This window comes from Pseudonaja textilis, chromosome 3 (genome assembly GCF_049901715.1).
Source record: "Pseudonaja textilis isolate UNSWEBS1 chromosome 3, rPseTex1.2, whole genome shotgun sequence".
NCBI classification, from domain to species: domain Eukaryota; kingdom Metazoa; phylum Chordata; class Lepidosauria; order Squamata; family Elapidae; genus Pseudonaja; species Pseudonaja textilis.
This window is the reverse complement of record NC_141992.1, coordinates 167,347,626-167,357,779: the sequence shown is the minus strand read 5'-3', so window position 1 is coordinate 167,357,779 and position 10,154 is coordinate 167,347,626. Positions and strand designations below refer to the sequence as shown.

Genomic DNA, 10,154 nt, shown 5'->3' with positions numbered 1-10,154 from the left:
CAGTGATTTCCCATGGAATTTACGGCCGAGATAACACATACGGATACGAAACATTGGGAAAGATCAAGTTCATAAAGGATTTCTGTACGAATGTGACGCCACACCGGTCACATTCAACCGGATTGGGAAGGCTGAAGTTAAGGAGGTGACCTACAGACACCAAAATTCCTAACCGTCCAAATGATGTAACTTCAGAATGCACCTGACTGTAATGCCTCTATATAGAAAGACTTGCTCCCGTAGCATGTTGTAATTCCATTTTAACTCTTTTGCCCTCCTAAGGTTGAAATGTATGCTGGGGAATGTAGTTTTTACATAAGCATTTGGCTTTTCTCTCGTCTTTTAGGCTTTCCGATGCTTCGGATTCAGTTGACCCATTGTACTCGTAATGAACAGGATCTACTGTAAACTACAGCATCTTTCAAGTGGAGCTTGATTCCCGATGACACGATGGACAGTCCGCATTTACTTGGCAGTAAAACGAAAGAAGATTGCCTTTGCCAAACTTCCGGCCAGTCTTTCATCCAAATGAAAACAAAACAGATTCTTTCAAACCCAGCCACGTAATGCTCTTCGTACACGGACATTGTAATTTACATGGAGTAAATAAAAGAGAATGTAAATCCATGTAATGGATTTACGAATACCACGAAGTATTCCAATTTCCATATAGTAGCCTAGTGAAAAAGGCACTTGGAAAAAGCTTTAGGAGAAAGCCCCACTTAACCAACCTAGGTCATATATACAGTAAGAATGGCATACTGGATTCTATTCCATGTAAACATCATTTATATTTAGACGACACTCTGTTTGATTGTCTAGAAAAGGAGATGCGAAGAGATAAAAACAGGTAGTACCATCAGTCAAATTCCAAAATAGGTTACTTTAATACACTGATAAAATAATATACTTTAAATGTCACCATCCCTTCTTATCACCTACCCTAGTTGGCAGTAAAAACGAAAGCATGAAAAAAAGCTTCCACCATTTGAAGGAATCATGACAGCTTCCGCGTTCGTTTCAGCACTCATCAGGTCACCAAGCTGGTCTACTTGGTACAGGCATTAATTTAGACAGCTAAGTGGGAACAGGGGCTTCTCATTCAACAGTCCCTTCTATTGGCCCTCTAAGCGACAGTTTATGATCTCTGCGCATGCTCCCGGTCTCTCTTTTTCCGGTAGAGACCATGGCGGCCGAAGAGTAAGTAATGCTTTTGGGAGGCAATCCGTTGCCATCTGCTGCGTTAAGATCTTCTTTGCAAGACTTTCTTTTTAAAAAAAAAATTATCATAGCTTTGTAACTTGGAAGGTTTCCCCTAAACTCGTGCCACTGTTGTCTGGAAGGGTTAATTAGGGAGATGTGGCTGAGAACCGGATCCCTGCTGTAATGAATCGCGTTGAGTATTGTAGAAGCTTATTTTTTCAGACCGAGAGACCTCTAATGGAGGAGAGCATTTGAGGCCTCCCAGGTTCACTAGTGATTGGTTAATGGCGATTAACCATTTCTTTGATTAATGGTTTAATCCGAGGCCAAGTTATTCCCTTCCGGTACTGTACACGCATACAGTGGGGGCTGAATGGAAGACAGCAAGGAATGTGGTCCTTCGCTCGAAATCAGGGATCCGAAACTCTGCTGTATTCATCGTTGACAGTCGGCGAAAAAACTTGGAATTCTTCCTGCTTTTTCCATTATTTTTGAAAATAAATGTCTTCCAACTTGTGACAATCAGTAGCAAACCTGGTTTCTCTAAGTTTTAGAATTATTTCAGTGGGCAAAAAACATGTGCAATAGTAACAGGCAGAGTGAATTGAAGGACTGATAGTGTAAGAATTGTTGATGATGCATATTTGGATAATTAGAATACATACCATAATAGCTACAAAAATGAGCCAAATAAAGAACAACATATCTGAATTATCTGATGTTCTTGCAGTTCTAGGATTTTTTTAAAAAAATTGGGTACATTTTACTAGTTATCAAACATTTTCATTTGAAATATTTTGATACAATTTTTGATAATTTGCTGCTTTATAATTTAGAGGAAAGAAGAAGTTGCCTTCAGTGCCAGAAAGCCTTTTAAAGAAAAGGAAGGCTTTTGCTGATTTAAAGGCCAAACGTATGAAGAGATTGTTGGTCCAAAAGAAGGTAAATACTATATTTTTAATTTATCCCATTAGATACATCCTATGACAGTTTACATAAAAGTACAGTAAAACAAATTCAAATTCCAGTATGATTTAATAATTAATTATATGCTCATTTACATAGTATAGACACATGTTTACTTGGCTTATTAGCAAGTAAATCTATCAAATTGCAAGTTCATGACTTTTAATTTAAAGTCAAAGGTTTAAGTTATTGCCCTGGTATGTTTCATTTTGATCTGAAGAGAATGATCAATTATGAACCTGCAAAAACTGCATTTATTTTTAACTTAAGTTTGAATTATTATTTTTTTAGTGTTTTGTAGCAGTGTGGCATCTACAGAACCCCAAGATTTTCCCATTTCAAGCAAAACAGAGCAGCTTATCTTAAACATACTGCTTTTATTCTGAATTCTGCTTTTTTCCTTGGAATGGACTGCATTCAATATAGTATATTAAATACATCCGATTTATTTGGGATTCATATACTACTTTGTTCATTTCCAAATTATTCTAGCTTCTATTCTAACATGTTTTTCTTAATAGACATGATCCCGGATCCATTTTTTTCTTAATATATATCTTGCACTTTAATTTTACATGACTTAGCAAGATATATGCTAAAAAAACTGTCCACTACTCAGGATTTTTCAGCCATTCCTATATTGTACTTTGCTAAAATAATTTCTGCTTTCACTGTCATCATTGAAAATCCTTGCCTGTCATCACCTGCTTTACATATATATAGTGTTTTCTGCTTGAGCAGAAGGTTGGACTAGAAAAGTCGCTCTTCTAATGCTGTAGTTCTGCCTTAGTTTTGTCTTTGGCTTGAATCTACCAAAATTTGGGAACTTGCCTTTCCCTGCAAGAAAAAGGTAAAGATGGTAAAGATTAAAAAGAATAAGCATTCACTTCTAAACAAGGGCCTTTAAAAAATTGAGAACAAGCACAAGTTGATTAGAAATGAGAGAAAATATTTTTTAAAAGATGAATTTACCGTCTTGGGGCTATGTTGTCCTTGAAGTGTAAATTGAAATCAATATTCATTTGGTTTGATGTCTAATTTTACCTGTCAATATAGTTGTGACATTAAAATGGAGGATAACTGGTAATTCTGATGCGGGGTGGGGGAGAGAAAAATAAATTTCTCAATATAACATTCTCATTTCAGTTGCGAAAGGAGGAACGAAAAGTCATTTATAAAAGAGCCCAGGCCTACCACAAAGAATATAGGCAGATGTACCGTCGTGAGATTCGCATGGCACGCATGGCTCGCAAAGCTGGCAATTACTATGTACCTGCTGAACCCAAATTGGCATTTGTAATCAGGATCAGAGGGTAAGGTAAACAAGTGTAATGCTAACCCTATGTGTAGTACTATCTAAGCCTTGATAGGAAAGCAACTGTTAAACAGTTAATTCAAGCCATTACTAATTAGAGAATTTTATTTAGATGTCAGTATTTTTTATTAAGGAGATTGTGATTGTTTATCACATTTACCTCGTCCATATTCAATTTAGATACACGTTTTAAGTAGAATTTAATGCTTTATTTCTATCCCAGTATTGTACTGATTATATACTTTGAAGTCATTGGATCATTTTTGACACTTGCCTGAAAGGTTTCAGACAAGTTTTTTTTTAACTTAATAAGCTAAGAATTGAAGTTCAGCTTCTTGCATACAAGAGGATGGTGTATTACTGATCTGTTGATGAAGAATTGTAAATTAACAAATGTTGGGTAGAAAATAAATGTTATATGCAGAAGTATAGAGAAAAATATACAAGATAACATGTCAATAGGGATGTGAAAAACTCACTGATGCAGAAATAGAAATTTCCTCAAAAATCTAGAACTTTCTGTTCCTCCTCTAGACACTGCCAAGTGTCCTTTAAAACCAAGCTGCTGTTGAGAAGGTGATTTGCAGCTGCTGGAAGTAAATCCTCCAAACTGGAAGCAGTTTGAAGTGTTATGGGGTAATCAGCCCTGAAATAGGCCCCCTTTTTTAGGATATCTCAAACAGCTTCTGTTTCTAAGCTTTTATTTCTGGAGGCTATGAAACTGCCTTTGGAAGTGTGGTCAACACTGAATAAAACATTTAATAATTCTCTGGAACTTTTCACGCGCAAATCAGTTCTGTAGATCACTACATGTTTGCATTTCTTAAAACAGATCTGAGATCAACCTTGTTTTTCTATAAACTATGAATTAATATCTGCAGCTGTCAACCAATAGTCAAATAACCAGTGTATGATGTTTAATCTTCTAGATCTTCATAATTAATTTCCGATTGCTTTTTAGTTTAGTTTTAGATCAAGAAATGCTTTTTTAGGGTATAGGTATTCACATTTTGTAGAAGAGCATTTTACATAGTTCCTAGCTAGATGACAGGAATTGATTACCTTGGTTGATACCATAAAAGCTAAGTAGGCTTGGACCTAGTAAATGAGAAACCACTAAAAATCTTGTGTGTAGGTAGGCTGGAATATTGAAAAAAAAAAATCCCAGAATAAGTTTGGAACAAGCATATTAACGTTCCTAAGAAATAGATGGACTTTTATCTTTCAATTAAAGAACAGGTTATTAATGTAGGGCAACAATTATATATATATATATATATATATATATATATATATATATATATATATATAGTATGCAACATTTAGTACTGTGTGTTACCTTATAGATGCAAGTTTATTAGTAGCAAGTACATTTGAATGTATATGCTAAAAAGAATTTCTATTTTGCTGTTTAGAATTAATGGCGTCAGTCCCAAAGTTCGTAAGGTACTGCAGCTCCTTCGTCTGCGGCAGATTTTTAATGGGACCTTTGTGAAACTCAACAAGGCGTCCATTAACATGCTGAGAATTGTTGAACCTTACATTGCTTGGGGGTAAGTTGAATCACATTTAGCGATCTCTGTCTGGTTTTTTTTAAAAGGATATATCATTTATTAAAATCTGATGAAATCTACTTTTTGTTAGTGCTCACATTCACTTTTTAGTAGTGTCTTTGCTGATTTGCCATTTGGAGAGTTTGATCTAGAAGAGATTTTGCAACCCGGTCCTCAGACAACCCCGTTTTATTATACCAGACTATATAATAACACTTGGGGCCTACTAAATATGGTGATAGGAAGCATGGTCAAATCCTTGCTACAAGTGTTATAAGATTAAAAACTTTTCTTATTTATTGAGAAACTAGGGGTTTTACCAACAAATACACCTCATTCTTATACTCATGAATGCCTCAGAAACTTGCCAGGATGGTTTTGGTTCAGCATAAGAGTATAATTTCTTCTTGTGTACATGCTCATTCTTTAATGACTACAGAAGGAAATTTTCATAATGTCCTTGCAATGATTTAAAATAGAATTTGACACATAGACAGTGATAACCACAGACTATAGAAGTCTGGAAGATTTGGCTAGACTTCTGTCTTGATCTGCCTGTGAATAAGACACTTTGCTAGAAAATAATTGGCAATAATTGTTCATATATGCAATTTTAAAGTTGGGAACTATCTTGTGTTTCATGATTTCAGTAGCAACATTTTTTAAAAATTAATATATAACACAATTACAGGATTTTCCCCCTAGCCCTTGCCATCTTTCAGTCTAAATTTTCCAAGCAAATATTATTCCAGATTAGACAGTGCTAGGTTTTCCTTAATAACTAATTTCAGTGCACTGGAGAAAGTGTGAGTTTCAGAAGCTTCAACCTACAGATTTTTAAATGTTGTATCCCAAATGGATTTTTTATGTAAGAGGAATAGATGCCAAATATATGCAAAATATGGTTTTGTATTCATTTTATTGTGTTTTTATTGATCAGTGATAGAAATAAAATTGTCTGTAATTACACCAAAGCAATTGCTTATCTTCTAGATATCCTAACTTAAAGTCTGTGCACGAGCTGATCTATAAACGTGGTTATGGGAAGATCAACAAGCAGCGTATAGCTTTGACCGACAACTCTTTGATTAAGAAAAGCCTGAGTAAGTAGTTCACATTTCTGCTTAACCTAGTGATAGTTTCAGTAACTCTTCTACACAACAGGGTGTGCTGATTTGAATAATGTCAGTTGTATTTTGTGTGTGTGTGTGTGTGTGTGTGTGTATAAAGGCTACTTTTCCTTGAAAATTCACCCAATCCATCTGCAGTATAATGTATATTGGCTCATATTTTCAAATCTTGGTAGCTTATTGTTTCATGAAATAGAAGCATTCAGAACATAGCAATATATAATGTTCAGAATAAGCTTTTAGAATTCCAATTTCTTCTTGCATGTGTGCAAAACATCTGAGATCAAAATGTTTCAACCTTATAAACATCTAAATTTACTGGAAAAGTTCTAATATTATAAATTATATTTTCTGACAAGATTTAAATGCTTAGAAGAATTATGTTTTGGAAACCAAATGATAAATATTAGATCCATTGGAGATCTAGCAAATTAGAGTCAGAATAGCAGTAAAGACAATTCCAGAAGTTTAAAATATGCAGTATGTACTTTTTAATACAGCAGGATTTAAAATAGCACATCTTTAATTATAAATATATATTTTAATCCAAACAATAATTTGGTATATTTGTATTTAAATGCTGCAAGATCACAGATGTCATATTTTGTGTATGTGTGTGTGTATTAATCAAAGCAGAATAGTTATATGCAAAACGTTTTGAATTTGAAACGTTTTGAACTTGTAAGACAAGTTTGAAATGCTCTGAGTTTTGAACAGCTATTCCAAATATTTAAAAAGTGTTCCAAAGTTGAGAAAGTACCACTTGGAGCTCAAAACAGTGCAAAATGAGCACTTTTGAAATGAGTACTTCCAAAATGACCAGAACAATCCATTTGGAATTTGACACCATTGCTTTCAAGTTGGTATGATTTAGACTTTAAAACATTTTGCACATTTCCATTATTTAAAAATAATTGGCAAATTTTAAGTGAATGTGTTTTACAGTATATTATAGTATTTATTTATACTTGGGACATTTAATCTTTCACTACTTTAAAGTTCTCTGGACAGATTTCGTTATAGAAATAGTCAGAAAAGTACAGAGCAGGTGACTTGTCAAAGGGTCAAGTGCCTGAACTATTGTTTCACCTGGGGACTCTGTAGCTTGTTTTTTGCTATAGTGACTCCAGGACTTTATAAGAGCAAGCAAAGTCTGTATTCTTCAAATAGCATGGTATGATTGAAACATTGATAGTTATGAGTTTTTAATTGACTGATAGAATACCTCTGATTTCTACAAAAGATACATTTCATGTGGGCTTGTTTTGGGGATGTGTAGTTGCTTATGAAAAGGAGGTCTGTGGTGAACTGGGCTCCCTGTCATCTGCACTGGAGTTTCTAGATTTCTAGTTGAAACATTTCTGCTGCAACCTCCCACCCTCCCAGGGAGATTCAAAAGTAGAATTGCAGTTTAAGTCCTCCTAGAAAAGCGTGCAAATTCAAACAATTTCTGAACTTAACAGCTGAAGTGATTCACTTAATAAGTATGGCAAGAAAAATCATAAAATGGGGCAAAATTCACTTAATTGTCTCACTTAGCAACAGAAATTTCAGGGTCAATTATGCTCATAAATTGAAGACTACCTGTATTGTATTTTATAGTTTTGGGGGGGATTTGGGGCTTTGCTTGTCTGGCTTCTTGCTGCCTGGAAAAAACCTGTTTTGCTTTTATCATTTCGGAGAAGGCACAACAAAAGCAAAGCAGAAATTTATTTCTTCTTTAAAGGCCACCAGAGACAGGAATGTTCCTATTTTTGGTTCTTCAGTTTCATTTGTTCTCAGGACACTATCTTTACTGATGGTGTAGATCTATTTGATTGACAGATTTCCTTTTAACTATTTCTGAACCTGCTGGGATGGGAAAGTTGAAATATTTTGAGCATAGTAGAAATAGCCAGACTCCACATATTTAATATGCCTTTCATGAGCAAGCAAGAGCATTTTGCAGACTGAATATTTTCTGATGTTCGTTTTAATTTTCAGAAAAATATGGCATTATTTGCATGGAAGACTTGATCCATGAAATCTATACTGTTGGCAAAAACTTCAAAGCTGCAAACAACTTTCTCTGGCCATTCAAGCTATCTTCTCCAAGGGGTGGAATGAAGAAAAAAACAACTCATTTTGTAGAAGGTGGTGATGCAGGAAACAGGGAGGACCAGATTAACAGAATGATTAGGAGGATGAATTAATGGTAAGATACAATTAGATGATTGCATTTCCAACATACTGGGTTTTGATCCTTTGGTTGTTTTTTTTTTTACTAGTGCTGTTATGTTGTTAATTCTACACTTTAAATAAATACCAGAAAAGGAATTAGCTTCTTTCCTTAATGGGTTTTAAATGTTGCCTTTCTGGGGCTGTAAGGGAAGAGAGAATTAAATTTTTATTGGGGCATAAGATAAAATGATTAATCTTACATTTACACTCTTTAAGTATATTCTAATTTTTAAAAAATAAAATTTAGCTGGCTGTAGCTAATCCTTCATCTAGTTGACATCTGCTTTGTAGAATGGAGCCCTGAAAGTACCAAAGGTTCTGTGTGCTGCTTAATTCAGAAATGGGGAAGTAAATGCAATATAGTACATTGGTGGTTTTCAGAAATTTTAATACATTACCTGTATTCAATATTTTCTCTGAAACATGATTTGTTTTCTGCTTTTAATGTGTTAATATCTCCTCTCTTCTACAGGCTCAGAAGATGACTGATCTACACATTGTTAATAAAGAACTATGAAAACTGCTTGCATTGTTAAATTCTTTTACTGATATATGAAGTGCCTCTGAATATTCTGATTGTTCTAAATATGATTAGGTAGTACAATAACAAAGTGAATACTGCCATTAAATAACTTAAGAGTCATAAGATAATTTTAGTGAATACAAGGTGTATCTGTACATTGCATAAAAAGGCACATGATGACTTCAGTTATCTAACAGTTGACACCTGTTTTGCCAGAGTTTTAGCTAAGTTATGTGCCATTATGTTAAGTAACTTGCTCACTGATACCATACATTGCCTCTGCATTTCAAACACATACACTTAGTCCTGCTTCTTTTAATAAACCAGTGGGATAAGTTAATGGAACTATAATTAGGTTACTGGAAGGAAAGTATATATGCTTTATATTATTGGCTTGACTTAATTGCTGAATAGCCCCTATAGTAATACCATAAATATTTTCTCACTATACACCTTTTTAGTCAAGAAATTATTTTCTAATTAGGGTTTGGCATCTAGCTATGGTATTTTTCTTTTTGGTGTCCAAATGGCATTGCCTACAAATGGAGCTGCATCCCGTGGGAAAATAAAGTAAAAAATGGTACAGTATAATTAAATTCTGATTAAACTGCTTGTCAATCATTGGGCTATTAAGTGAGTAAGAATACCAGGATTTTTTTTCCATATTTGGACATGAGGTAAGGAAAAAGTTCCACAGTGGAACAAGCAAGGAAAGGAATGGTCTTTTGTATTAAATGTTTAAATATAGAACATTGTAAAATGAAATTGATTGCATACCACATCCAGCTCTTTGGCTGTCCCTACCTGGCTCCCATGAGGTAAATTAAAAATTAAATGTGAATAAATAATTGTAATTTTACAATTGAATGGAATTAAGTTCAGCTTATTGGTTTGTCCTCCATAACACTCATTTTCTCATTGAGCCAGTTGGGAAAATCAATTGCCCATTCCTGTGTGTTATGCTTTCATAAAGGTGCTAATCTATAATTACTTTTGCTAACAAATGAGTTTAAACCCTGGCATTCTAAATGAAATAATCACAATGACTATTCATATTTTAATGATGGCTTGTTGAATAAACAGCTGATTTCAGACAACATGGTAAATTAGAATCAAACCACATTCCAGTTTATGGTTTCTATCCCTAGGCTGCTTTAGCAAGCTCAACCATGGTGGTGTGCATGAATAAAGCCATTAGCAATGGAATGGTTAGGAATACTTCAGAAATGTGTTCAGGATTTAGA

The 10,154-nt window shown here is 34.3% G+C and overlaps 1 protein-coding gene across 1 annotated transcript; it reads left to right on the top strand.

Moving 5' to 3' along the window:
- Positions 1–1,166: 1,166 nt before the first annotated feature.
- RPL7 (ribosomal protein L7) lies at positions 1,167–8,910 on the top strand. The gene is made up of 7 exons (XM_026706091.2): positions 1,167–1,200; positions 2,040–2,145; positions 3,316–3,482; positions 4,900–5,037; positions 6,031–6,140; positions 8,151–8,361; positions 8,860–8,910. The coding sequence occupies exons 1-6, from the start codon at positions 1,187–1,189 to the stop codon at positions 8,357–8,359; spliced, it is 744 nt and encodes a 247-aa protein (XP_026561876.2). The 5' UTR covers positions 1,167–1,186; the 3' UTR covers positions 8,360–8,361; positions 8,860–8,910.
- The last annotated feature ends 1,244 nt before the right edge of the window (positions 8,911–10,154 follow it).

Coding starts and splice junctions, on each gene's coding strand:
- RPL7 (XM_026706091.2), top strand. Junction 2,146..3,315: donor GATTGTTGGTCCAAAAGAAG/GTAAATACTATA, acceptor TTCTCATTTCAG/TTGCGAAAGGAGGAACGAAA. Junction 3,483..4,899: donor TTTGTAATCAGGATCAGAGG/GTAAGGTAAACA, acceptor TTTGCTGTTTAG/AATTAATGGCGTCAGTCCCA.